Source organism: Eschscholzia californica, unplaced genomic scaffold (genome assembly GCF_041429995.1).
Source record: "Eschscholzia californica isolate CP2 unplaced genomic scaffold, dmEscCali1.0.p SCAF_4, whole genome shotgun sequence".
Lineage (NCBI taxonomy): Eukaryota > Viridiplantae > Streptophyta > Magnoliopsida > Ranunculales > Papaveraceae > Eschscholzia > Eschscholzia californica.
Genome location: NW_028238461.1, coordinates 57,270,534 through 57,298,224, shown reverse-complemented (window position 1 = coordinate 57,298,224; position 27,691 = coordinate 57,270,534). Strand labels below are relative to the sequence as shown.

The following is a 27,691-nucleotide window of genomic DNA, read 5'->3' as shown; positions in this document are numbered from 1 at the left end:
AGATCCATGGATGATGGGTTTGATGTTTGGTTATCTATGTCTAAACTCCAGCTACAAGTGGATTGTCCATTTGCTGTTCACTAACTAAATACCCTCGTTTCTTCTATAAAATTACAATAAGACCTTATAATTCTTCTCCCATTTTAATTTTGTGTTGACATGAATACCTTTAGTTAGTAAGAAATGGCTTTAGTAAAATATCACAAACAAAACTATCAATCGAAAATAGGTCTCAAATCATTGGTTAGCATCTCACTATTTTGGATTCAAAAATCGTTACAGTTGATGATAAAAAGATACTATTTGATTTGAAAATGAGAGTCGATCACAACTTGAAAGTTGATGTAGCTGGCACCATTAACTTATACTTCTGTGTGTGACTATTAGGATTCGGCTACAACAACTTTAATGATGTAATTAACCTCCATTTTCAGCCCACATAGCATTTCTCTTTCTCAATGAGATAATGACACTATTAGGAGTCGGCTATTGTAATCAACCCACATTTTCAATTTTGAGACCAACTAGCATTTCTCTTTCTCCATAGAATTAGGCTTTTTTGGGTTAATTAGTAGTACACCATTTTTATACGAGTAGACATAACTTCCAAAATTAGGGTTATATGGTAATTTAACACAAGCAACTTGCTCTACTATTTTATTAACAACATGAACTTGTCTAATTTTCTTTCTTTGAACCCAACCAACTCTCTCTCTCTCTCTCTCTCTCTCTCTCTAACATTGTCCACAGAAAGAAAAAAAAACAGCTCTGAGAAAGTCCAAAGCTGACACCCTCTTCCTCCGCCCTCTCTCTTTCTCTCTCTAGATAGATCATAGATATATATACCCATACATACAGATCATATCATAAATACAACCCCTCCTCAGAAAAAAAAAAAAACCCCATACCTCCTCCCTTATTATTATTAATTGTTCAGAAATTTAAGAGAGAGAGAAAGTACGGAAATGCCGCCACCACCAAAATCATCTATACAACTCCACAGAATCAACGGCGGCGCCACCACCTCCAATACTAATAATAATTCAACCATGATCTGTCAAAGAAAACTTCCTCAAACAACAACCAGCACGACTATAGCAGCTTCCGCCCACCACGACCGAGTTCCACTCTCATGCGTCACTCCTATTCCTGAATCCGTCTCACGTTTCCACAACCACGAAGTCGGACCAAACCAGTGTTGCTCCGCCGTCATCCAACAGATAGATGCACCGGTTTCCGATGTCTGGTCAGTAGTCCGTCGATTCGACAAACCACAAGCTTATAAACACTTTGTGAAGAGTTGTGATGTGATCGTAGGAGATGGTGATAGAGTTGGTTCATTAAGAGAAGTAAGAGTCGTATCGGGATTACCAGCAGCAACTAGTACAGAACGCCTCGAGATACTCGACGATGAAAAACATGTATTGAGTTTTAGTATGGTTGGTGGTGATCATCGTCTTTCTAATTACCGATCTGTTACTACTCTTCATCCTACTTGTTCATCATCATCTAACGGTGGTGGTGGTGGTGGTGGTGGTGGTTCTTCTTCGGGTACAATTGTTGTTGAATCTTATGTTGTTGATATACCGAATGGTAATACCGAAGAAGATACTTGTGTTTTTGTTGATACAATCGTTCGGTGCAATCTTCAATCTCTTGCTCAGTTTACTCAAAGCTTAGTTGGAAGATCTCGTCCCTCCATTCACCATCGCAAGTAGTAGTAAATCTCATCATCAGTCAATCTCAGCCTTCAATCTTTTTTTTTTTCTTTCTTTCGTTTTAATGGTGTGGGTGAGAGTTTTGAGATGTGGATCAAGCGATCATCAATCAGGTTTCACCCAAGTTTAGATAGATCAAAATACACTTGATCCAAATGCTTCCGTTACAATGTTGGTACCGGTACCCGGAATGTAATGTAACAGTCATCGACTTGGAAATAACTTCACCTCCTAATTAAGCTGTTACAAACAAACCCCTTTTCTTTTTTCTTTTTTTCTTTTTTTCTCTTTTTTTTTTTTGTAATAATTATGTCTACTATATATCACTGTGAATTTCCCCCATCTTTAGCTTTATATAAAAATGTGTTTATGTATTGAGATAATGATTTTGAGTACATTATATTTCATATGATAATACATTAATATATAGTATATATACATATATGTAAATATAAATTATATTATTAATATATATGACCAACTTCATATCAGGATAATTTTTATTGAATCATTTGCTGGTATTGGCAAGAACCGTACAAAATAAACGATGTCGTTCCGGTTCATATCTAGACGTGCCAATTGATATCGGGACAAAGCCAATAAGCCATCAACTTGAAATATTTTATTTTAAATTTGTTCATATTTTAAGAATTTAAAACTTATTGACACTAAAGAATATTTCTAGCTAGTAGGAAACCCCATGTTATGCTAGGGCTATATAAGAAAGGGAAAAAAATTATCTATTATTTTATTAGATTAGAAAATTATGAAATCAAATTTAAAATAAGTACATTTCTAGGTAGCTATTGTAGGTTTTAGCTAATCCCAATTTTAGATTAATTAGTAAGTAATTAAATTAGGAATAATTAACATGTCCTTAATTCAGTCTTCATGCATGGGTTGATACTCTGAACAAGTTGTATTAAAATAATAATTTGAATTGATGGGAATCAACAGCTACTATTCAACTTGACATAAATGTATATAATGAATGAATGAAACTCCCCCCCACAAGTTGCTTTGGGAGGTAAACAAATACCAAGTTGGTGTATATATGTATTTAAAAGACTCTTTCTTCTTTCTCTCTCTAACTCATTCTTATGTGTTTCTTTTTTCTTTTTGAATGGGATGTGTGTGTGTGTGTGCGTGCAAGTTGGTAATGCAAGTGGGAAACTAGCTAGGGCAAACTTAATTTAATATACCCATTGTCTTATTTGTTTATGTTTGAATCTTTCAAAGTCATCACCCATTCTAATTCTCTTCTTTTATGGGTCTTAAACTAGTCTTCATTGTTTTTCTCCCATAGCTCATCACCACATAATTGACCCTTCAAAACCTTAAATTCTATAGCCTATAGCTACTCTATAACTACAACCCTAATTATGAAATTAGATTTTTTACTAGTATATATTTAGCTAAAGATAAGACAGTTTTCTGTACAACATCTTGTAAGATGGATGGGAATCTAAATACAACGGCGGTGGTTAGGAGATTCAAACTTATTTGCTAATGTCGTTGACGATGGCGTTAAATACATTTTGTCGTTTCTATTGCTTTATTTATCATCGAGGATATCGCCATGCACAGTTTTAAAAGTTTTCTGATTCGAAACGGTTGGTCAAAAATTGGTTGTATTTTGATTAAGGAAGTAATGGGCCACTTAAGACCCCCTAAAATGGAATCCCAAACAATTGAAGTTATACATTTCTTTTCCTTGTATGACATATCTAAAATATATACCCTAAACATTAATCTAAAAATTCAAATAGTTTTATATCATCTCATGTATTCGAATGGTATCATTATTGTGTTTTTTCAACTACAAAACAATTTATAAAAGGGGTAGCGGAAATCAAAGAGAATGTGAAAAAGATCTCAAAAATCTACAAAAGTAATTAAGCTTTGCACGTCCCTAATCTGTAGCCAAAAGGCGCAAGATAGCAGCCCTGTTTATCTTCCGGCCTAGATTAGCAGCTCAAGTTAGTTTTTCCCGCTTAGATTAGCCTGGGTTCTGCAATTCGCGGCAGTATTAACTTTCTGTCGCAATTCCTTTAACATTCACAACATTGCCAATGTCGATTTGCGTGTACATACATACATACACCAATTTACATAATTAGTTGGCGCCATCACGACTGTTAGATTGCTTATGTGACATCTGATTCTTATATCTCGAGAATACAAAAATCATGAGATTGAATGGGAAGAAACTGCCACAAGGGATTGTTTATGTAGCGACTATTTCAGGTGTGTACCTAAAGACCTACTGTTTATCTTCGTCAATTGTGTTAGAGAAGAGAGGTGTAAACCAAGTTATTCCTAATTGGTGTATTAGGAGTGTCATTTTAATATTTGTTTCTTGTATTTCTGTTTTGGTAGTTATGAAAGTCTGTTACTTGTTTCACAAGTAACGACTTCCTCTAACTAACTTCTCTCATCTCATTTATAAGTATGAGATTTCATCTCATTTACTAAATAACAGAAACTACACTTTCTCTCTCTTATTTCTTCTAAATTCACTAAAGCTAACATGGTATCAGAGCTCTAGGGTTTTCAATTTGGTCTTCCGCCATTAGAACGCAATTTTAGAGAGAGAAAGAAGCTGTCTGCTCATGGATTCATCTTCGCAATTAGGTAATTCGCAATCTTCATCTTCTACAACTCAATCTCTCACTTTGAACATCACGAATTATATATCAGAGAAGCTTGATGAAAGCAATTTTTTGCTTTGGAGAGATCAATTCGAATCAATTCTGATTAGCAATGAATTAATCGGTTATGTTGATGGATCAATTTCACAACCTGAAATCACTGATCCAGCTTATCATGATTGGAGAAAACATGATCACTTTGTAAAATCATGTCTCAAAGCAACATTTTCTCGATCAATTTCGTCGGATGTCTTAGGTCTTCAAACTTCACATCAGATTTGGAATTATTTGAACAAAATTTATGCGGAAGAGTTCGAAGCTAAACAAGATCTACTTCGAAAGCAACTTCATTATATTCAAAGAGGTAATGCTTCAATTTCTGATTATCTTCGTAAAATCAAATCACTTGCTGATGCATTAGCTTCTGTTAATGATAAAGTTACTGATCGAGAGATGATTAGAATTACACTATCTGGTTTAGGGAAGAGATTTAGCCAATTTGTGATTGCTATTGATAATAGAACAGGTCGAATAACTTTTCCTGAGTTAAGGTCAAAATTGCTTCATCATGAGCAGTGGTTAATGTCTCAAGAAGTTGATGAACAAAAGGCATATTATGTTAATCATAATCAAAATTACAGTAAGAATTCAAGGTCTTACAACAGAAATCAATCTAAGTCAAATCAAAATTACAAATCAAGTGGTTCAAAATCTGTGTAGACTTCAAGTCTTAATAATCAGATGGAACCTAAACAATCACATACATATCAAAACCAACAGAAGACTCCTCAGACAAACCAGAAGGCAGTGAACTTTGATTTCACTACCATACCCTGTGGAATTTGTCATAAATGGGGACATAAGGCTTCTAAATGTCGATTCAGGTATACACCATCAAATGAATCTGACTTACAAAATTTTGCTGGTCTTCATATTGCTGAATCTTCTGATTCAATACCCAATAATGAAGAAAACATTGATCCAGCTCAAGAGGAATGCAATTTTGCTGTTCACGAAGAATGCAATCTTGTTATACAAGAAGAATGTCATATAGCTACTATTGACATTCCACAAACTTCTCACACTTGGTTAGCTGATTCAGGTGCATCTAGCCATATGACCAATAATCCTCAGGTATTAACTCATCTAAATCCTTATATAGGTACAGAATTTGTTATGGTTGGTAGTGGTAGTTCCATTCCTATAACCAGTACTGGTCATACTCAATTGATAACCCCAACTCAAACTTTTGATTTGAACAATATTCTAGTAGTTCCTCACTTGAAAAAAAATCTGTTGTCAATTGCCAAGTTTACTAAGGACAATGATTGTTCAGTCGAATTTTACCCATGGGGTTATAGCATAAAGGATTTAGTTTCAAGTGATATTCTTACTGAAGGTCCTATGATAAACAACCTATACCCTATTGAGTTCTTACCTGACACAGACCAAGAGATTCATCATACTGTTATTCAGGCTTCTCCTACTCTTTGGCATAGCAGATTAGGTCATACAGCCAAAGGAGTCTTAGAAAAAATTGAATATGAGAAGGCTTATTCAGCTAGACTCTAAGGAGTTTGTCAAGCTTTGTCATTCATGTCAAATAGCTAAAAGTAAATGTCAGCCTTTTACTGTGTCTGCCAGTAGCACCACCACCCCCCTTCACATGATTCATTGTGATGTTTGGGGTCCTGCACCAGTTGAAACAGCAAATGGTACAAGATACTACATCCTTTTTATGGATGATTTTAGTAAATTCTTTTGGCTATATCCTATGAGACTAAGGTCAGAGGCATTGAACTGTTTCAAAAAGTTCAAAGCTGCCTATGAGAAGCTTCTCTCCACCTCTATCAAAGTATTTCAAACTGATGGAGCTCCTGAATTGTCTAAAGGAGAGTTCAAGGAGTTCTTAGATGCTAATGGTATATTACTTAGATGTTCTTGTCCTTATACTCCTCAGCAGAATGGAGCTGCTGAGAGAAAGAACAGACAAATTACAGAAATGGGGAATACCTTGTGCTTTCAAGCTTCTCTTCCAAAACAATTTTGGTATGATGCTTTTGAAGCAGCAACTTATGTGATAAATAGACTTCCTTCTAAGGTACTTGATCATAAATCTCCTTATGAGGTCTTATTTGAGAAGATTCCAGACTATTCTTTCCTAAAGGTCTTTGGATGCACTTGTTATCCTCACCTAGCTTCTATCAGACAGGATAAGCTATCTCCCAAGTCCACTAAATGTGTTTTTCTGGGTTATAGCTTACTTCATAAGGGGTATAAGTGTTTTGATCCTCAAACAACAAGGACTTATATCTCAAGACATGTTGTTTTTGATGAAGAGACATTTTCATTTGCCGAGGAAGCTCCTTCCTCCACTACTTTGCCTGTTTCATCTCAGGTTGTACTTCCTATTATATCTGAGCCACATCCTATATTGGTGCCTGAGCTTTCAAATTCATCATCTACCCAATCTCCATTCTCAAATTCAATACCCACAGAAGGGCAGTCAAGCTCCTCTGTCCCATCCTCATCTTCTCAAGAGCTTGTTCCCACTCATCATATGAGAACAAGATCAAAGACAGGTAACCTGAGACCAAAATATTTGCCTGATTTTGTGACTAACTATTCAGTTTGCCATCCTCTTCCTCAATGCTATTTGTCTATACTTGATCTTCCTTCTGATCCTACTTGTTACACTCAAGCTATCAAGTATCCAGAATGGAAAACTGCTATGCAAGAAGAGCTTGAGGCTTTACATCATAATGCCACATGGTCTCTGGTTCCTCCTTCTGATTCTATGAATATTTTGGGATGCAAATGGGTGTTTAAAACAAAGCTCAAGGCTGATGGTACAGTTGAGAGGTATAAGGCACGCTTGGTAGCTAAAGGATTTCATCAGCTTGATGGTCTTGACTACTCAGAGACATTCAGTCCAGTAGTTAAGTCTTCCACCATTAGAGCTGTTCTCACATTAGCAGTTACTAACAAATGGCAGATCCAACAATTGGATGTTAGTAATGATTTTCTTCATGGGGTTTTGGATGAGGATGTTTATATGGTCCAGCCTCCTGGATTTGTGGATGTCTCTAAGAAAAATTGGGTTTGTCATCTACACAAATCCTTATATGGCCTTAAACAGGCTCCAAGAGCCTGGTTCACAAGGTTTGCTACATTTTTATTACATTGGGGTTTTCAGAAGAGTGCCACAGATCACTCTATGTTTGTGTTTCAAGCTCATGGTGCTACTCTAGTATTACTCCTTTATGTTGATATTATCTTGACTGGCTCTTCTACTGATTTGATTCAATCTTTAGTTCAGTCTCTTCAACAAGAGTTTGCTATGAAGGATTTGGGCTTCCTTCACTATTTTCTAGGAATTGAAGTGTCTCCTCTTACTTCAGATGGTCTTCTTCTCACTCAAAATAAGTATACATTGGAGTTGTTACAGAAGGCTGAGCTGCTTGATACTAAGCCTATTTCTACTCCTATTCCATTTGGTAAGAGGTTGTCTAAAGAAGATGGTATATTGCTAAGTGATCCAACTCTTTACAGAAGTCTTGTGGGTGGACTTCAATACTTAACAATGACAAGGCCAGATATCTCTTTTGGTGTTAACTATGCTGCACAATTTATGCAAGCTCCAAGAGATTCCCATTTTCAACTTGTTAAGAGAATTTTCCGATATCTCAAAGGGACTCTTGGTGCAGGTATTACTATTACACCAGGGGATGTCTCTCAATTAACTGCTTATAGTGACTCTGATTGGGCTGGCTGCCCTGATTCGAGGAAATCCACCACTGGGTACTGTGTCTTCTTAGGTTCAACCTTAGTGGCTTGGTGTTCAAAGAAGCAATCGACAGTAGCTAGGTCTAGTACAGAAGCAGAGTACAAGGCTCTAGCAATAGCCTCTTCTGAGCTTCTTTGGCTCTCTTATGTTCTCACTGAATTGGGGATTTCTACTCAATCTCCATTTATTCTTAAATGTGATAATGTGGGTGCTCGACAACTTGCAACTAATCCAGTCTTCCATGCTCGCACTAAACATGTGGAGATTGATTATCACTTTGTAAGAGATCTTGTTGCCTCAGGAAGACTCATTCTTGAGTATGTGCCTTCTCTTCACCAACTTGCTGATGTGTTCACCAAAGGGTTATCTGATCCTCTTTATCATTCTCTTCTTGTCAATCTGATGCAGTTTCTCCCTGCTTCAGCTTGAGGGGGAATGTTAGAGAAGAGAGGTGTAAACCAAGTGTTATAGAGGTGTAAACCAAGTTATTCCTAGTTGGTGTATTAGGAGTGTCATTTTAATATTTGTTTCTTGTATTTCTGTTTTGGTAGTTATGAAAGTCTGTTACTTGTTTCACAAGTAACGACTTCCTCTAACTAACTTCTCTCATCTCATGTATAAGTATGAGATTTCATCTCATTTACTAAATAACAGAAACTACACTTTCTCTCTCTTATTTCTTCTAAATTCACTAAAGCTAACAAATTGTTCATAAATTGGCTAATAACCTTCCGTGGAAGTGGTTGTTGGGCTAGCTTTCATGATAAATCCTGAACATCCTTTTCCGTCCCACGAGTGTTTTGACTACAACTAAGTTTGTGAATTAATTCACTTTGATTGAGTGTGATTGTATGTCTCAGACTCTCAGTCTCCCGGATAGATAGATCACGGTGACCGTTTCCAAACAAAAACCATAATGAGACTTCGCCCCAAAATTTCTCGCCTTATGATTCTATAAATAAGTGAAGAATTTGAAGCTTCCATAATGAAATGTGAGAAACAAATGACTAGTAACACAACCTGATCATCAATGTGAAAATGAATTCATGCAGTTTGTTCAAAAGCATTTTGATTCACTAAAGCAAATAACATGAACACCAAATCTCCATTTTCATTTACTTAAACCTCCACAAATACACAATATACAAACTGAAGTCCCTATACAAGTTTTATCATACTCCTATTCTACTTTACATAATCACAACCAATGTTGCCCAAAGCTCAGAAAACCAAATACCAGATTTTCACACCAGTGGATCTAAGCTCCTGGCTGGGGTCTGTTTTGTCCTCAACTTCACCAACCTCTTTCGCTGTTATATTGTATGGTATCGGCATCTATAGTTTGGGTAAATGGGTGGGACTTGAGTAAGTCGTATGTAGTATGTACCCTCTAGAGTGGACAGGTGGAATCGATATCAAATTTCCTGCAAGTTAATATTTGAGAATCAGATCTATAATGGGTCATTTGAATACACAACTTTTTTCTTCATGCAAATACCTTGTTGCTTCCCATCTTCATGTATAATCGACAACCTGAAGCTCACTGAGCATGTCGCCTTTGCTCTTTATCACCCTTGCTTCATTGTTGATTATTTCTAGAACCTGGTCAGAAAAAATCAAACTTTAACTTGGTCATCTTTTCTTTTTTCGAACAATAAATCAACAGTAAAGTCAAGATATGTAGGAGCTGCATATATATAGATAGGCTAGAGATCCAAAGTGAAAATTAGAACATAAGCAAACCAGACAGATGACTAACTATTGACATCCTAGTTATTCGTGTTCTTTCTACAGAGATAAAACCGCATGGCCGAAAGCAATAATAGAGTGAGCAGTATAGATGTGTCCATTCTAATATCAAGTAGTGGCCATAACAGAACAAATAGAGTGAGTACCTCTGGTCTTGAATTAAGGACTCCACTCGACATCCCCACATCGACACGCCATATGCTGCAACCGTATTTACTGCAATGCAACAACAGAATGTTTCATGAGTTCCGGGTGTATTAGTGGTGAATATGCCATGAATTCTTGTTGGTGGTTTTGCTAGGAAGGATCGCAAGGTCTATATATGTTCCATTTCTTGGCCTTTTTGATAAATAAGAGGTGCAACAAGACATTATAAAGTTGAAAGAAGGAGTTATTATGGGTCGTACCAATTTATTCCTTCAGTTTGAGGAGTATGTCCAACCACCATAGCTTTCGCGCCTAATGCCCGCAATGTTTCTTGAAGAATTGAATATATCTGTTTTACAGTAGAATCATGGTCAGTCAGTTTAGGGGAACAGAACATATAGAAACTGGTACTTAAATTGGCTGCTCAGTTTCTCAAACTTCTATTGCTTGCTGGAACCCTTAAACTAGATACAAGTTGGCAGAGATAAGTACTGAGCCAACTCTTTAATTCCATACTGAAAAGATGATTGATCGTTCATATGTTGAAAACTGATAAGTATGGAGTACCAAAATGCAATTACTTGCCTGGCGCATTTGAAAATCGTCCAAATCTTCAGCTTCTCTTGAGTACAAGCGGTTCCAAACAACACTATCATAGCCTCTGGTAGCGATAAAAGGAAGTTCAGGCTCACCATCAACATTCCCATTGAAGCCTTGCATCCACTGTGATACTTTTCTGTTCATCCTCTCCATGCCATACTCAACTGCAGATGTACCAATAAACATATCAAACATATCAAACGAGATGAATTAGGCCTCAATACAAGTAAGCCAAAAACTTTTGGAGCGTATGAAAGTAATATACTGCTGATGCCTACATACAGAAACAAATTTACATTTTACCATGATGAGGAAGTAGACCACCATGACAGAAAACCCAATCATCAACCTTAAGAGCGACAGGATGACGCGCCAATTCACATGCCAAAGGACCACCTGGTCTTAGAAGAGCCGACCTAGCGAAAACACCTTGTTGCCTCTGTCCTAATATGAATTGATTAGACATATAATAACAGAACACTATTAGAATATTAGAGTTGTTCATTCTTAGAAAAGTGTAACCCAAAAGCCGAAGTCACGATTATGAAGATTGAAACTATCCCATTACTAATAAGGGAAACTGAAGGTTTCAGAAAGAACAAAAAACATGAGTTCCCAGAAAAGAGAAGTATATACCTTCAATAAATTCCATTGTCCCCAAGAACTCTCAGACGCCCTGTGATGTTTTTTCCACATTTCAGAGACACTAATCCAATCAATCAAAGCCTCATCCCAATTATCCTCATAATCACCCAAGTATTCCAAGAAATTAATACATTCTTCAAAACCCCCTTGATCGACAAATCTAAAATCCCCTTCTACATTCATGGTCTCGTGATTCCCATTTACCTATAACAACAAAGCCAATTGCCATACTTATTAAAGGAACTCTACTTTTATGCTACAATACAAGTGAAATCCCACAATAATGATATTTTACGAAGAATTAGGAAGGGGAATTGTAGAACCTGAAAGACTGCTCCACCTTTCGCTTTTGCCTGAATGCTCAGTGACCGCAATAAGGATAAAATAGCAATCTCATCTTCTCCTCGATCAAGAATATCTCCTAATTGAATTAACACCTACCCATACAAGATAGTACGAAATATGATTGAAATTCTCAAGTAGCATATAGTATTCAATAACTTGAATGAAATCCTTGAGGAAAATTAACAGAAGAAATTCCAAAATGACGAGGAAAAGCGTGACTAGTGGGGATTGTGATAGTCGCATATCGCTCGGGAGAGTCTGGAGTGTGGGTTACAGGTGCACGCTCAAGCTTAGTGAGTGGGTGGGGTCATGGAGCTTCACTCGGTACAAAACCCTGTACCCATTAACTTATGTGTAGGAGTCAAAAGTAGGGACAATATTGATAACTGTTAAGGCATATAGGCGTCACAACTGATCAATAATCAAAGTAATGTGAAGGGGGGAAGCGAATACCGTCTCTCCCCCAGTCCATAAGTTCTGATCATCTGAGCTCAAAACACCAGCCATTTCAAGTGCACTTCTTGTTTGTGCAATATCACCATGCAAATCTCCAACTATAAAAAAACACCCACAAAATACACCAATGGAAGATTAAGTACATAACTTGATCAAATTTAAAGCAGCTAGCTAAGTTGATGCAAGTTAAATTGGGGAAAACGCTTAATTGAAGATAAAATTTCAATGAGTAAACAAAAAATCAAAACTTTATTAATATAAATATAAATAGAACAAACAATAAGTAAACTATAAAGAGGGGAAAACAGAATAAGCAATCCAAATACCGGCAATGATTCGACGACCAGGAGCAGAGACGAAAGTAGGCGGATTTCCATTGACAACTATGGGTTTCAACAAGGCTCCTCTCCGATGATGGGTTTCTCTGCGAAGTTGGTATTGTTGTTGAGAGTTGGGAGGGAGAGGTAATGAACTACCTAGACACAGAATACCCATTTCTCTCTTTCCTCCTCAGTCCTCACTTCTTCTTCTTCTTCCCTTTTTTTCTCTTTTAGAGAGAGAAACAAGAAAAAGAGAGAGACAAGAGAGTTCCTCAGCCAAGTGTTTGGAGATGATAAACTTTTTGCCGTCGATGAAGTTTCCGTCGCTTGAATATACGATCACGTTAAGATCGACGGTTGGTAAAGATTTAATCAAGCCGATTTTTGGCGATTAGGTGGTCAACGTTTATTTAAGTTGTGGGTGCCACTTTTACATCACGTGCGACTCACCTGACTGTTCCTTTTCCCTCCTTCATCAACCTAATGAAAGGTCAGGGTCAAGGCAATCTATTGTATAGGTAGGGCTTTTTTCTTCTATAACAAAACAAAAATGATGGCATGCCCGCCACTCTCTCCGCTGAACCCGACCGGCCACGTCACACGATCCGGATTCAACAAGGAGAGTGATGGGGCATACCACCAGCACTGATAACAAAATGAAAAATATCAAATAAACCATAAGTTAGTGATGTAGGCAAATCAGTATATTTAAGAAAATTTGTTCGTAATTAATTGTGTAACAACTCTCAAAGTGAGAAATAGCACATAAACCATAATTTAGTGATGTAGGCAAATCATTATATTTAAGAAAATTTGTTCGTGATTGATTGTGTAACAACTCCCAAAATAAAGAATTTTCTGATTTTTGAGTGTGTTTTGTTTCAGTGTCGTCACCAACTCGAGAGTGGAGTATTACTTTTTTCAAAATTTGCCCTTATTATTTGTCTAAACTACTAGAAGAATCAATAGTTCGTAAAATATTCAATTTGTGCAATCTACACAAATGAAGAGAGTTAAAGACAACTTCAACATTTGAGTTGTCCAAACAAGGGAGATAATATGATCAGACACATATTTCGCCCGAAAAATGTCATGCAAACCCTCTTTTCCCTCACCAAAAGGGTACTTGCGTGACTAAAATTATCTAACACTCAAACTCGGTGTGAGAGAGTAATAGTAACATCAAAAAAATACAGGGAGACCTACATTTTTTTGCGCGGATTAAGATTATCTAACACTCAAACGGTTGAATTTAGATTCATACCAAAAACGTTGGTTCCCAATCGTTAGTAACATTTCCTTGTATTGGGTGATGCATCTAGACGCACTATAAACCCAAGAATGGTAAATAGAGAATAGGTTTTTATCGGCTTTATGTTTTAAGATAGAAATGCGTCTTCCTTCCTTCCTTGGTGGGGAAGTGATTGTCGTGTTAGATTTTACTTCTTGTAGTGTGAGAGAAAGAGAGAGAGAGAGAGAGAGAGAGAGAGAGTATCTGTGTGTGTATGTGTGTGTCTGTGAGGAAGGAACAGAACAAGCCGTCGTCTTTGTCCGATAAGACGATCGAGAAATGTCGTCTTCACCAACCGGAGAATCCCACCGCCGCCACCACCATCTGCATGCACCCGCCCTCCACCACCGCCGCATTGATTTCCATCCTCAACAACAACTGATGAACACATCGGCCATACTTGAACAACGCATTGCCTGTCAAAACAATCAAATCCGATCCCTCCTATTCAACAATCAACATCTCGGAGCCACTACTCTCTCACTCAAACAAGAATTATCCGCCGTTCATGAAGAGCTCCGTCACTTCTCCGCCGTCTCCTATCAAATTAAAGCTTCCAGAGATGCTGAAATTCGGGAGGTTTATGATCGGTCTCTCAGAATGGAGGCTGATATTCGATCAACAGATTCTCTCAATTCCGAGTTGATTCAGGTTAAGTCGGATATTCAGAAGTTGAACGATTCAAAATCGGAACTCATTTCAGAATTGAGAACAGTCACTGATGATTTGAACCGGGTTCGAGAAACTCAGCATCAAGTTTTCACCCTCAAAGCTGAGATTCAACACATGCAACATCAGCTCCAAATGGGAAGGTAAAAAAAAGAAAATTGATTCAATTTCATCTCTCTCTCTTATCTTAAATGTTGCTCCCTTGGAATAAGATGAATAACTAGATAGACTCTGGACCGAAATCCTATGTGGTTTGCCTTGGTTCGTGGTTCAATGGATCAAAATCATCGGAAGCACGAATCACAACAACCCACCTAAGATATTTTTCTAGAGTCTGTCTAGTTTTCTTATTCCGGGACATTTTTCTGGAATAAAATGCGTCGTTCTTTATGGTTATGTGATAATTCAAGATTCTTTTGGTATCACAGGGTTGATATTCTTTCTCATCGTATTTAATAATGTAAATGATATTCCTCCTATAATTGTTGTTCCACGTAACTATCTATATTATGTATGTGTTTGATGTTCGTGTCAAACATTTCGCTTGTATTTGGTAACGAATGGCATTCATCCCGTGTATCCCGCGTGGCGTGGTGCCGTAAGGACATTTCGCTTGTATTTGGTAACGAATGATATTCCTCCTATAATCGTTTAGTTTGTGTAGGCTTGCGTGTCCAAATTCCTCTGCCTGTGTTTGCCACAAGTTTAACTCATCTCCCTTGCTGAGAATCCTTTGTAAGGATAGAATCAAATCTGAACCTTCGGAGAAAATAATCGAGAAAATAACTACAAACTTAGTAGTTTTACTCGTTATCAGTCTAGTCGCGATTAACTATCTACTAATCAACCGCCTATGTACTATTTGAATATATTGTTGCAATTGCCAGTTTCATGTTACCCGTGTTTCTATTTATATACCCTTAGCATTTGTACAGTGCAGCCTTCGGAGCTGGACTTAATATTTTTATTTCTTCTTATTGTTCTTGTGTTTAGAGCTGCCATTGAGTATGAGAAGAAGGCATATGCTCATAACCTCGAACGGAAACAAACAATGGAGAGAAACATGGTCGCCTTGTCTCACGAGGTTGAACAATTGCGCATAGAGCTTGCCGATGCAGAGAAGAGAGCACGAGCTTCTGCTGCTGCAGCAGTAAACGCAGGTATCGTACGTCTGTGCTTTTCCTGAATACATACTATGCAAACATTTACGTATACAGATCAAGAATAGTTACTTTTTCGATATAATAACAAAGTAATTTGGTGTTCGATCATCTCAGATTTTGTTTATGCCGGAAGCCATGTAAATCCTGGGACGGAACATGGAGTACAGCCATATGTTGATCGTTATATCGTGCATCAGGTTTGTATATGTACCCTTACTACTCAATTCGTTTGCTCTGATTGTAATATATTACAAACCAAAGTACCATCTGACATTTGCTTCGAGATTCTCTCAGAATTTTACTTTTGAATGTTTGTCCATAGAGAGAGAGAGATCATTCGATGATATTAATAACAAGGGATAAGAAAGATAAATGGAGTTCTGATCTGAGCACGCTAGTGTGTTGGCCTCTGTGTCCACAATGCATCCGAGAGCCCTAGGTTGAATCCAGGTTGAATCCAGGCTGATGTCCATGCTATGTTTCTCAATACAATACTGTGTTTCAGGTTCACGGCGTTGATGCTGGTGTCCACCATGAGTCTGGTGCAGTTTCACATGGATCAAATGACATGCAACAAATTAAAGAAAATAGATGATTTTCTATAAGTTTTGAAATGCCTTGAACTAATGGCAACTCATATGTTTGACGCCCCTGACAATATATGCTTCAGGAAGGTCTCAAGTTTTGGTGGAAGTGAACTTATTTGTGGAGCAGGAATTACTACTTTGGCGTTTAAGCTTGATATTGGACGTCGAGCAGAGTATGTATGAACTGAATTGGACTCTAGTGTTTACATACAGTTTCATTTTACCGAACATCAATTGTCACTGATAAGAAATCTGCTAGTTTTGGGATGTAGTTATTTATCTTTTGCGACTTGGATTGAAAATATTGATGCTTTTGCTTTCATTTCCGGGTTTCGCTCTCTTACTTTCGCTGTTTCATAGCATAACTTGTGTTTTGCTTTCGATCTGCAAAGTTCCTCTTGAACTTAAAAACAAAACCTTTCCATAAGTTCCACTTCACTTCAAGTTTGCTGATTGATATATAGGTTTTCAAAGCTGCTTAGTTAGGTTCCTTTTGAGATGATTTCTCTTTAATTCCAAGATGACACAAATATATTATCTTGAATACGAGAAGTTGGTAATAGAGTAGTAAGTATTGTATTTTTCAGTTCATATGCAGTTGTTGAAACAATTCAGTATACACTATAACTCCCAACCATTTGGGCAGATTACAGTGCAAACAAGTATTGTCCGAAAAGCCCTACAATCTGAAGGAACATTACCTGGAAAATGCGTCACTCAGTTACTCTCGCCTCGCCATACAGTATTGTTACATTGTTGTAGCATTGCTTGCTATATGGCGCGCTAGGGCATAGCTCTTGACCACGTTTTTCAATCTAGCGGTCCTTCAAACTATAGTTTTTACATAACATTTCAATCTCAATAACCTAAAACTCAAAACCCTAAACCGTAGTTTATATGCCCCCAAAACCACAAGTCCCCACAATAACTAAGTTAAATATATTAGGAGACATTATCACTTCTCTCGATAGAAAATGGTTGTAGGTCGTCGGAAAGTAAATATAAGGAAGAACTTAAATTTCCGTCTTAATAAACTCTTCAACAATTCTTTTTCAGCTATAATAGTGATTCTTTCTTTGTATAGCAAGTAGCAAATTGGTGCTTTCTATGTGCATAGTTAGAGAGGCATGCTTTCCTGCAACTTCATGTAATGGGTTATGTACTTGCAAGTTTCCCTCTATATGTAGGTAGATCTCATTTTTTCCCCCACACATTAAGGGATAACAATGTTGAGTTTAACACAAGGATTCACGAGTCGATAATTTCAATAACTTGCACATTGCTCTGGGCGATACAGAAATCTGGCACCAGGAGCGAACAGGAATTCTCACCAGTCTCACTACTTCTCTAGAATCGGAGCAACATGGAAGTTGCATCGGGTTCATCAGAATTTTATTGCATCCTAGTTTTTGGGCTTTTGAGGTTTGTTGAAGACTCCGAAAGGAATACTCCCATATTGTAGAGCTAATAAATTTTTTATGCTTCAAGGATATGAAATCTGCACTTAGTCAAATCTGCATTTTTACTCCAAATCCTTTCTTAGCTACTAGTTAGTTGCCTCTGGCTCCACTCTAATGAAACCCGCACAAGTCAGATTTTCTATCTCCAATTATCCCCATTCCATCCTTGGCCAGGAAGATGACGATCGACCATACAAAATTGACAATTGTGCTTTAAACATTTGTTATTTTGCAGGCAAGAGAGTGCTACAATTACAATTGACAGATTTGAACCCCGACTTCGTAGTGGAAATACACACCGGACCAAAGAGGACTTGATAAAACCACTTCCAGAAGCACCTTACCGTCAAACTTGAGGAAGACATGGAAGTAGACAGACCCTGAAAATATCAAGTTCCAAGATGCGCTTCCACCCACAATCAGCAAAACTGGACAAAACAGGGGCAGATATTGTTGCACAAGACTGCAGAGGCCGACCAGGATACTGCACTAATCATGAATCACTACAAAGCCCACAACCCTATTTCTATGGGAGTGAATGGAGAGGCGGTTAAAAATGGTCAAATTTATAGCCAGGATCTGCCATAACAGAACCATGTGATCGGCCATAACAGAACCATGATGTCTTGAAATCACATTCATGCCGACTCGACAAGTACGGGCAATCAACAAATTAAACATAGATTTTTTAAGACAGCAAGGCTCCTTCCCAGAAGAACACATAACGTCTTAAACCACAGCAAGTAGCTTGGGTATCCCGTTCAAATGGCAAACGGAAAACATCAGAGTTGAAAGAGAGTTTCTGCCTGGAAACATTTCGAAAGATACACACCCAACTGAAAAACAAGAGATTTATGGCTGCAGCAAGTTTTAGGGTACGAAGTAACGGAAAGCATTAAACAGTGCAATTCATGAACTTCAAACCATAATGTTGGTACATTAGCAAAAAACCAAAAATCTGAAACAGTGACTCACCTGTAAAGTCTCAACATACTATAGCAGCAATTTGGAGGTTATCAGCATTCCTCTATAAAAGATTCACATAATGTAATATTAATCATTAGCTTCTAGAAGCAAATTTCCCTCCAACTATCTAATATTAGATAAAAGAGAAGAGAGCTGAGAGCTTGTCTGCTTCAAAAAAGCGATACCACCTACCTATGTAGTCTCTCCACTCTTCACTTTTAGTACAAGATACTATTCGTAGATGTCATCAATATGGACGTGAACGGTTCCCACCATGCTGATTTCTATCTGGACCAGAGCCTCCATAATTGTCTCTGCGCCTGTCCCCGCCTCCATAGCCACCTCTACCACCACCACCACCATATCCACCTCTACCACCACCGCCGCCACCTCTGTTATAACAAAAAAGATCTAGAATTAGCCAATCTACAACTGTATGTGCATCTCAAGGTACTTGATACTTCTAATTTTTTTTCTTTTCTACATTTTACAAAAAAACATATTTTTGGTCACTTGTCTAAATTTGTGTGTGCTTGCACTATGGCACATAACGAATTTGAACCATACATGTAATTCTAGCCAAGGGTTTGTGTTATGTAACAGTGATTGATCTATCATCTACATTATGGTTACAAGTAAATGTATGTTTATAGAGTGTCTGCATTTGGCTATCCCCCAACTCACCGTGTCCGAAACTGACGATGCAAACTAATAATGTACAAGACACAAAGAAATGAAAGACGTAAATCTATTCAAGAATGGAAAACTTCAACAGCTGGAGTGAATAGTATTGAAGTTTGGAACAGCAACCAAACATAGAATGCTGAAAGTGGAACCGCAAGGTTCTTCTCGTCAATACATCAGCTATAAATGAACTGAAATTCATTTCTCTAACGAGCATTAAAAGCAGAAAAGGTATGAAGACAACCAAAAAGTAGAGTAGATAATTACCGAAGAAGGCACAAAATAACAGTCAGCGTTAGGTAGATTTCAATGTATGAGTATTTATAGAATTTGGGCGATGATGTTGCAATAGAAAGAATTCTTTCCATAATGGCATATCTTGAGATAAAAGGCTTAAACAAACTCATCCATACCATCTCTCGAGTCTCAACCTAGACTACTATTGCTAACTTCACACACCCTCGACAACCAACTCTCACTCCACAGATTCTTACTAGCTCAAATTTCGACCCAGGCACATGTCTAACATCCCCTATCACAACACTTATAGTCTTACTGTTTTCCGTAGTTCCATTATGTTTCAATTTAGCAGGTACGTTACCCTGATGATCTAGTATATAGCTCTGGGAATTCAATTATAATAGTGGGATTCACCTGGATCTAACATGGGGACATTTGGCATACTTCCAGTTCATAAACGCCGACACTCTAATCCATCACTAATCACAACTCTATCATCCATCATCAGAATATTTTGAATCACTTCACCAAGTAAGAAATGCACTAAAATAAGTTTTAACTAAAACCACCCTACAATGTCCTACTTTACTAGCAATGATGCTTCTTACATAAATATCTCACAAATATCAATATGTACTTTATTTCTTCTCTGAATAACTCATATTTACTTATAAACCTAAAAGATGATGCACAAATGTCACAACTCACAATAAGGATTACAGAGTAAAGATCGTATCTTTTTTAATCAACATAGAATAGTGTGACATGAAAATGAAGACATGGTTACGGGACTGGAAGTCTGGAACAGATCAACCCATTGAAATTAGTAATGTGGATCTTTCTGACACCTTCAAACAAGATTATCGTCGGTTCACACTCTTTGTTTGTTTAATCTGACTCCCATGGCACTAATTTGCTTCTGTACACTGTTCTTTTATAAATTTATTCAAGGTTTCAAAAAGATAACACCAAATAGATCATTGGAGAGAGAAATACCCATAGGTAGGAGCTGCTCTAGGTGCAGACTTCTCTGCCATTGCAACACTTAATTTATAACCCCTCAGTTCATGATCTGTTTGTCACACATAAACTTGTGTCAGTAAGAATCTAACGCAATATCAAAGTGTCCTAATAAACTACTTTAGACTTACTGTTGTAAAATCCCCCTGCAGAATGTGCTGCAGAAGGATCTTCATAAGAGAGAACTGCATCTCCTTTGCTCTTGCCACTATCATCCGTGTATATTTTTATGCTCCATGGCCATTGATCCTTGTAACCTCGCTTTTGTTTTATCCTGGCAACCTACAGAAGAAGAACCATTTGCATATGCATCACCTCTTAGTACAATTACAATTTTGGAAAGGTCAAACCAACTAAAGTATCACCTAACTGACGAGGATAACCATGATCCGTGACCGTGAATATAACTATCTAGAATAGTATTTTGTCATGAAGCTAAACAGGAACCAAAATTGCAATCAAAGTGTATGCATTGATCTCTAACTTGGTAGCAATGTGGCATAAACTGATGTCTTATTCAAGTCATGTAATCGTCTACAACTTGGTAACAAAGACATGGCGTATTAACTAGAGTTTTAATGGCTTCTAATTGCGCAACGGAGTACTTAAAGATACGATACATTCCGAGAACAGAAACGAAGACAATATATTACCTGACCTATCCCTCCAAAAAGATCTTTCAGCTCATCAGTCGTTACATCAGGAGGCAAATTTGATATATAAATCCTGGCGTTGTCACAAGTTTCGTCACAGGTTTCATCACATTGCTTCACTTTTACTTGGGTATCATCAGAATCACCACCATAACCACCTCCCAGGTTTCGAGAACCATCATATCCACCTTGCGGGCCTCCTCGCCCACCACTCCGTGCATCCCTGGAGCCATCATACCCACCTTGTGGGCCTCCTCGACCACTTCCTCGTGCACCACCAGAGCCATCGTAACTACCGCCTCGCCCACTACCTCGCGTATCTCCGGAGGCACCGTAGGACGGAGGATATGTGTTCGGTCCACCAGTATAACTGGTAGGAGGAGGAACTGCTTCTCTTCCGCCATAGGGGGGATTTGGAGGTGGGTAGTTCCCACCAGCTCCTCCATAAGATGCTGCAGCTGGAGGAGGACCCTGGTCATAACCACCATCTTCTCTTCCTTGATCACCACCATAAGGACCACTTCTTCCACCACCTCCACCGCCATAGCTACTGCTTCGGCCACCACGGTTTCCACCATATCCACCACCACTTCCACCTCTGTTATAACCACCACCACCACCTCCTCCACCACCACCACCTCCTCCACCACCACCCTGTCCTCCGCCTCCAGGACTAGGAGTACCACATTTGTTACACTCAGTTCTCCTAGCAAAGTTCGAGTTTCCACAACTAGAAACAAATTACAGATTTCAGTATACCATTTTCAAGTGTTTGTGGCAACACAGTAAAAGTTCAAAAACTACACGATGGGAACATAAAGTACATACCTTGGGTTAGGGCAAAGCCAGTCGCCGTCTCTGCCGCCACCACCACCACCACGACCACCGCTGCCACCTCGATTTCCTCCTTGATATCCTCCACCACCACCACCGCCGCCGCGATCTCCGCCTTGATAACCCCCACTACCGCCGCCTCCACGATCTCCGCCCTGGTACCCCCCACCGCCGCCTGCGAAAGAAAATCAAGAAAAGAGAAACCTTTAAGCCTAAAAATCATTCTGTTGCTACTAGAAAGATCTGGCTTTAACTTCACTAGTCATAAAAAATAAAAAAATCCAGAATCGAGATGATTGATCACCTCGGCTTTGTGGATTCCCACCATATTCTCCACCTCTGGTACCTCCACCTCCACCACCATATCCACCGCCAGCGCCACCACCGTATCCACCGCCAGCGCCACCACCGTATCCACCGCTTCTCGGGGGACCAGAATCGCCTCCGTACATTCCAGACATGATTTCGGGTTCGTATTAGGGTTTCTTTGGGTGTTTCTCACCTCTTTATTGTAGTGAGAAGATAGAAGAAACACCGAAAGTGAGAAAAAGAGTTAAAATAGAAAATTCTGCGTTTGGTGTTTTTTTTTCCAAATTTTGACACCACTCTTCCATGCTCCCTTTCTTTCTTATGTGAATAGGTAAGACTCAGTTGCCAACCACCCTTGATTGGAGCGGTACGAGATCTAGTCTTTGACCTTCTAAGTTATGGGTTCGAGGCTCGTTGGCCTTCTAGGTTATAAGTTTAATGGTCATTGACCCGAGTCAATAAAATTTTTGGACGCTAACAGCCTTTTAGCCCGGTGCCTTTAGAAGCACCATTTTTCATGTATGAACAAAGAAATGTGTAGAATTTTTTTTAAGTTAGAATCTCATTAGTAACATAAAGTACAACTTTTCTTTACAAGTGGGCATCAACAATCTCACTCCCTCAATATCATATGTAGTATGTTGATTTTTTTAAGGGCTCGTTTGATACGTGGAAAAGTACTTTAATGTCAAAATCAAGTTTTTCTTATGGAAAAGAAATGCAAGTTTTCTTATATGTTAATAAGTTTGTAGTGATTGATATGAATGTATGAAAATAAAGGTGCTACTAAGTTGGCTTTTAGGTGGTGCCTTTATACATTTTGTCTTGACCTCGTCATATCGACCCAAGAGGACCAGATCGACATAGAGAAAGAAAGAGCAGAGCAGATCGGAAGAGGAAAAAAAGCAGAGCGGTTGAGAAGGAGGGAGAGAAAGTGAGAGAGCGGTAGAGAAGGAGAGAGAGAAAGTGAGAGAGCGGTGGAAACCCACATCAATACTTCGATAAAGCTATTAGTCATTTCAATATCTGGTGATTGTTTTATGAATTTGTCAATGGGAAACTTTTGTGATTGTCTTTGAAGCCTTAGAAATCCAAATTTTTATAACTTTATCAACACGGGATCTCGAGAATGCTGATCGCTACAAAACTCAAAGAAGGAATTGAGTATATTCGTCATTATACAAGATTAAGTCTATCTACAGTTCATAATCGCATCAAAAGCACATTCGTTCTTGTTATCGAAGCTTCATATAATCTAAAATATGTCATTCAGGAGCATCATAATTATGTGGAGAAACCATCATTAGACGAGATCATTATCAAAAGAAAGATGACCGTAATCATCATTATCAAGGTGGAGAAACTCAATTAGAAGAAGAAAATTTGACTATAAATTCATCAAAGAGTAAACACACATGAAATGTTTAAGAACAAATGGATATATGCCACCAGAATATCAATTAACAGAAACTCCAACACAGAAATATGATGTGTTACGCTTTTAGTGTTGTAATTTTAGAACTTTCATCAGGTGAAGTCTTGAAGGAGATAAAACATGTGATTGTGATAGGGTCTGAGTCGAAAGAGTATGGGAACGAGGGGATGAGAGGGGTCGTGTGGTTGTGCACGTTTTATATAGGAAAAATCTTTCACTTGATTCTCCAACCTTTTTTTTGGCTTACTAGAATTCGAGTTTCACATTCTTTTTGTTGAACTAAACAATGGAAAATCGATTTTCCAACATGATTTTTATAGGTATAAACTAGACCCTAATATTATATAAAATTTTATCTGTGTCCTTTATATTTGAAAATTATTACAAAAAGATAAAACTTATCATTCTTTTGCAGAAAACTAGAATCGTGTTAGTTAGCAGGATCATATGGTTATGTCCTTACATGTAAACAATGGCTAGCTCTCTAGGTAGTTTGTTATCCCACTCCTTGGTTGTACATGTTTATTAAACTCAGTTAGACGGTCATTCGTAAAAGAAAAATAAAAATGCAATAATCTATATAATAAGGAAAAAGTGTATCTTCTAAGAATATACTATCATCTTCAATGACTAATATTAAACTTCTCAAACTTATCTCAAAGTATTGAAATTATATCTACTAAACTTATTTCAAAGCGTTGAAATTACATCTATCAAACTTATTTCTAAAGATTGAAATTATACCTCACAAACTCACCTTTAATGATTAAGATTACAAAACTGTCTGTGCCAATCATATCAAAATAAAGAAAAAAAAAAACTAGTTAGGTCTTAAGTACATGACATTCAACTCACAAAAATAATGTAGTTGAATATACACACAAAAAGAAAATGGGAAAAGATACTAATGGGGTTCAAATTTTTTTTTTTTTTGTTGAACTCTAATGGGGTTCAATTAGTAGTGAAGAGGTACACAATGTTATAACACAACTCCTTTCAACAAAAAAAAAAAAAAATGTTAGAACACAACTCAATGATGGCAATGGATGATTGTGGTATTTTTCTTTTTCATAGGGAAAGCAGTAGTGGGACAGACATAGTATATATAAAGAGGTTTGGTTGGTCTATCTTTATTTATGTATGGACTAATAAACAGTCAAAACACCCGAGCCAACCACGCGCTTCTAACTACAAACCAATCCACATCGTACACGTGTCAAATCATCCAACGGTCGAAATTGTTACCTGGATAATATCTCTTCTCTCCTCATCTTCCTCACCTCTATTTCATTTCATTTTTTTCCATCTCTCTCTCTCTCTCTTCCATTTCACCATGTTTCTCAGAGCTTCTTCATCTACTTTCTCTCTCTTAAGTTTGAAGGCTGATACTTCTTCTAATCACTCATCTTCATTCTTCAACTCTTCTTCTTCTTCTTCTTCTTCTTGTGTGCGATTTTCACAGAAAAAATCAGGAATAGATGATGGATTTGTAGTTTCGGCGGCATCAAACAATCGTCCGATTACTGGTGTAGTTTTTGAACCATTCGAAGAGGTCAAGAAGGAACTTCAACTCGTTCCAAATCTTCCTCAACAATCTCTCGCTCGTCATAAGTTCTTAGATGAGTGCGAGGCCGCCATTAACGAGCAGATCAAGTGAGTTTTCCTTCTTATCTTTTTCGATCCATATCCGTTTCTCTTTTCAATATTATTTTTGATTTTATGAGTTTAAATTATTTCTCATTTTCACGAGCATAATCTGAAACTGATTTTCATAGTCATTTCCTTCAATTATCTGTTGATTTCGCCTGTCTATGATTATTTTTCGATGAAATTTTTCGCTTATTGATTTCTCGCTAACTCGTGAGTTTCGGTTGGTATTGGAATTGTTAATAATAGTGTGGAGTACAACGTATCTTATGTGTATCACGCAATGTACGCCTACTTCGACAGGGACAACGTTGCCCTAAAAGGCCTTGCCAAGTTAGTACTAACTACTCTCTCTGTTCATTCATCTTAATAAGATGAGAGGGGTTTTTGAAATTAATTTCATATTTTTGGACTAATTATTAATCAGGTTCTTCAAGGAAGCTAGTGAAGAAGAGAGGCAGCACGCTGAGATTCTAATGGACTATCAGGTAATAAACGGGTTGTCTACACTCTGTTAAAAATCTCATTTTCGTTTTCCAATTGTGTTTTTATGGTTTTACCCTTTGTTTCCATTCGATTTATTGAGATTTATATTGTTGTTGTTGTTGGTATTGAAATCTTTAGAACAAGAGAGGAGGTAAAGTCAAACTACAATCGATAGTGATGCCTATGTCTGAATTCGACCACCCCGAGAAGGGAGATGCATTGCACGGTAAGTTTCATTTCGTCTTCTCAAAACTATCTTATTTCTTTTGATTCTTCGTTCTTTCAATAATAGGTATATACCTGTTTTTCTTGATTCAGCAATGGAGCTTGCACTTTCTCTAGAGAAGTTGAATAATGAGAAACTTCTCAATCTACACCAAGTAAGAGTCTTAAAAAACCGTCTGAACTTCTTAGTTTTCGTTCTCTGACTACCAATGGTTACTCTGGTTAGAAATGTCTGAGATCTTATCTTATTAGAATATGTTTTTCTCGATAAGTTAGTGCTAATTCTAATGAAAAATTACAGGTAGCCGATAAAAACAACGATGTGCAGTTGGCGGACTTCGTCGAGAGCACATTTTTGACTGAGCAGGTGGCTTCTTATGTTTCTTAATTTTTCAATTTAGAACTTGCTTTCCTTTCAAATGTGCTTTAATTTGGATTGTTTCGTTCTTATTTTTATTAGGTGGAAGCCATCAAAAAGATGTCCGAGTTCGTTGCCCAGTTAAGGAGAATTGGCAAGGGACATGGTAAGAGTCTTATATCCATCCATCTACAAATTTTCACATTTTGTTGTTGTGTTATCGTACAAGTCTTTTGCTCATGGTAATTTCACATGGTGGTTTGTAGGAGTCTGGCATTTCGACCAGATGCTCCTTAACGATGCTGCCGCTGCGTGATGGGTGAAGAAGATATAAGAAGTTTTGGATAAGATGGAGTTGCAGGATGTTGGGTGGAAAAACTAAATGATCTTTTCATTGGTTTATAATTTCAGTAGTTGTGTTTGGGTAGATTCTTGAGATGTTACTTGTTTAGAAACCTGTTATTTGAGATGGATTAGATATTGTGGGAGAACTCAAATATGTCGATTTCACGATCATCTGAAAGTAGTTGCTATAAAAATGAAACAGAAGAAATCATCTTGGAAAGGCTTCTTATTTTTTTTTTTTGAAATTGTTCAGCGTGTCTGGAACCCTTGACCTCTGGATAGAATTATTTTGCTCTTATACCAGTCCACATTCTAAAGTTATTGAAAAATGATAAGGAACAAGAAAAAATAGGTAGAAATAATACGTGGATTGCCGTGATTTGTGTTTTCGATGATTTTGATCTATTATACAACGAATCACTGCAAGCCACATAGGATTTTCTGCCTAGAGTCCTACCTAGTTTTTCTTGTTCTCTAGAATTTTGATCCACTAAACCTCCATCTGTATCATATGTAGTACAATAGTAGCATTCCGATTCTAAACATAGTATGATAGAACTCAATAGAGAATTCAAGATGCAGGCAAAAAGCAAAACCTCAATCTACAGAGAGGATGTCTCTTGATCTTGGTTTTGGTATCTGGAGAGGAAGAAGATTGAAGCATCTCCCACATTACTTGGATGTCTTGATACCCTTTGCATGACTCCATGTCCTTGTAAAGATTTACCAACCCATCTTGCTCCCTTTCCCCTGAAATTTCCACCATTTTAGTGATGTTTGTCAAGCTCATGCAGTTTCTAATTTACCCAAAAAGGAAAATTGGATTTAGAGGCGCGAGTTTGCCTTTCGTCCAAACTGCTCGTCCATGACAGTGAGAAAGTCAGAAAGAGAGACTTACCTT

General features: G+C 37.6%; 4 protein-coding genes and 1 pseudogene across 10 annotated transcripts; 3 read left to right on the top strand and 2 right to left on the bottom strand.

Annotated features, from left to right (window-relative positions):
- The first annotated feature begins 709 nt into the window (after positions 1-709).
- Positions 710-2,101, top strand: LOC147546753 (abscisic acid receptor PYL4 pseudogene; annotated as a pseudogene). The gene has a single exon (XR_015223080.1). The product of XR_015223080.1 is annotated as an abscisic acid receptor PYL4 pseudogene (transcript).
- Positions 2,102-9,247: 7,146 nt separating this feature from the next.
- Positions 9,248-12,892, bottom strand: SLP1 (Calcineurin-like metallo-phosphoesterase superfamily protein). The gene is made up of 10 exons (XM_086632316.1): positions 12,425-12,892; positions 12,096-12,196; positions 11,621-11,734; positions 11,289-11,501; positions 10,956-11,091; positions 10,638-10,816; positions 10,313-10,401; positions 10,052-10,121; positions 9,655-9,758; positions 9,248-9,580 (listed from the first exon to the last, which is right to left on the bottom strand). The coding sequence occupies exons 1-9, from the start codon at positions 12,591-12,593 to the stop codon at positions 9,672-9,674; spliced, it is 1,158 nt and encodes a 385-aa protein (XP_086488442.1). The 5' UTR covers positions 12,594-12,892; the 3' UTR covers positions 9,248-9,580; positions 9,655-9,671.
- An 883-nt stretch (positions 12,893-13,775) lies between these two features.
- LOC147546751 (protein FLX-like 1) lies at positions 13,776-16,450 on the top strand. 2 transcript variants are annotated; one of them, XM_086632318.1, is made up of 4 exons: positions 13,776-14,521; positions 15,372-15,538; positions 15,656-15,738; positions 16,047-16,450. In XM_086632318.1, exons 1-4 carry the CDS (start codon positions 13,989-13,991, stop codon positions 16,134-16,136), a joined length of 873 nt encoding a protein of 290 aa, XP_086488444.1. In that variant the 5' UTR covers positions 13,776-13,988; the 3' UTR covers positions 16,137-16,450. The 2 variants fall into 2 exon arrangements, with proteins under 2 accessions (XP_086488444.1, XP_086488443.1); XM_086632317.1 differs by lacking the exon at positions 16,047-16,450 and having other exon boundaries at positions 15,656-15,963.
- A 469-nt stretch (positions 16,451-16,919) lies between these two features.
- TAF15B (TBP-associated factor 15B) lies at positions 16,920-22,602 on the bottom strand. Of its 5 annotated transcripts, none has more exons than XR_015223078.1 (8): positions 22,290-22,602; positions 21,980-22,160; positions 21,152-21,881; positions 20,630-20,780; positions 20,475-20,550; positions 18,747-18,946; positions 18,564-18,615; positions 16,920-18,446 (listed from the first exon to the last, which is right to left on the bottom strand). XR_015223078.1 is itself a non-coding variant. In XM_086632315.1 (6 exons), the coding sequence occupies exons 1-6, from the start codon at positions 22,444-22,446 to the stop codon at positions 18,802-18,804; spliced, it is 1,440 nt and encodes a 479-aa protein (XP_086488441.1). In that variant the 5' UTR covers positions 22,447-22,602; the 3' UTR covers positions 18,472-18,801. The 5 variants fall into 5 exon arrangements, 1 of the variants encoding a protein (XP_086488441.1); XR_015223077.1 differs by having other exon boundaries at positions 16,920-18,424; XR_015223079.1 differs by having other exon boundaries at positions 16,920-18,394.
- Positions 22,603-25,018: 2,416 nt separating this feature from the next.
- LOC147546749 (ferritin-4, chloroplastic-like) lies at positions 25,019-27,010 on the top strand. Its single transcript, XM_086674076.1, has 8 exons — positions 25,019-25,382; positions 25,626-25,709; positions 25,804-25,864; positions 26,001-26,088; positions 26,181-26,242; positions 26,389-26,454; positions 26,548-26,611; positions 26,712-27,010. Exons 1-8 carry the CDS (start codon positions 25,063-25,065, stop codon positions 26,759-26,761), a joined length of 795 nt encoding a protein of 264 aa, XP_086530202.1. The 5' UTR covers positions 25,019-25,062; the 3' UTR covers positions 26,762-27,010.
- The last annotated feature ends 681 nt before the right edge of the window (positions 27,011-27,691 follow it).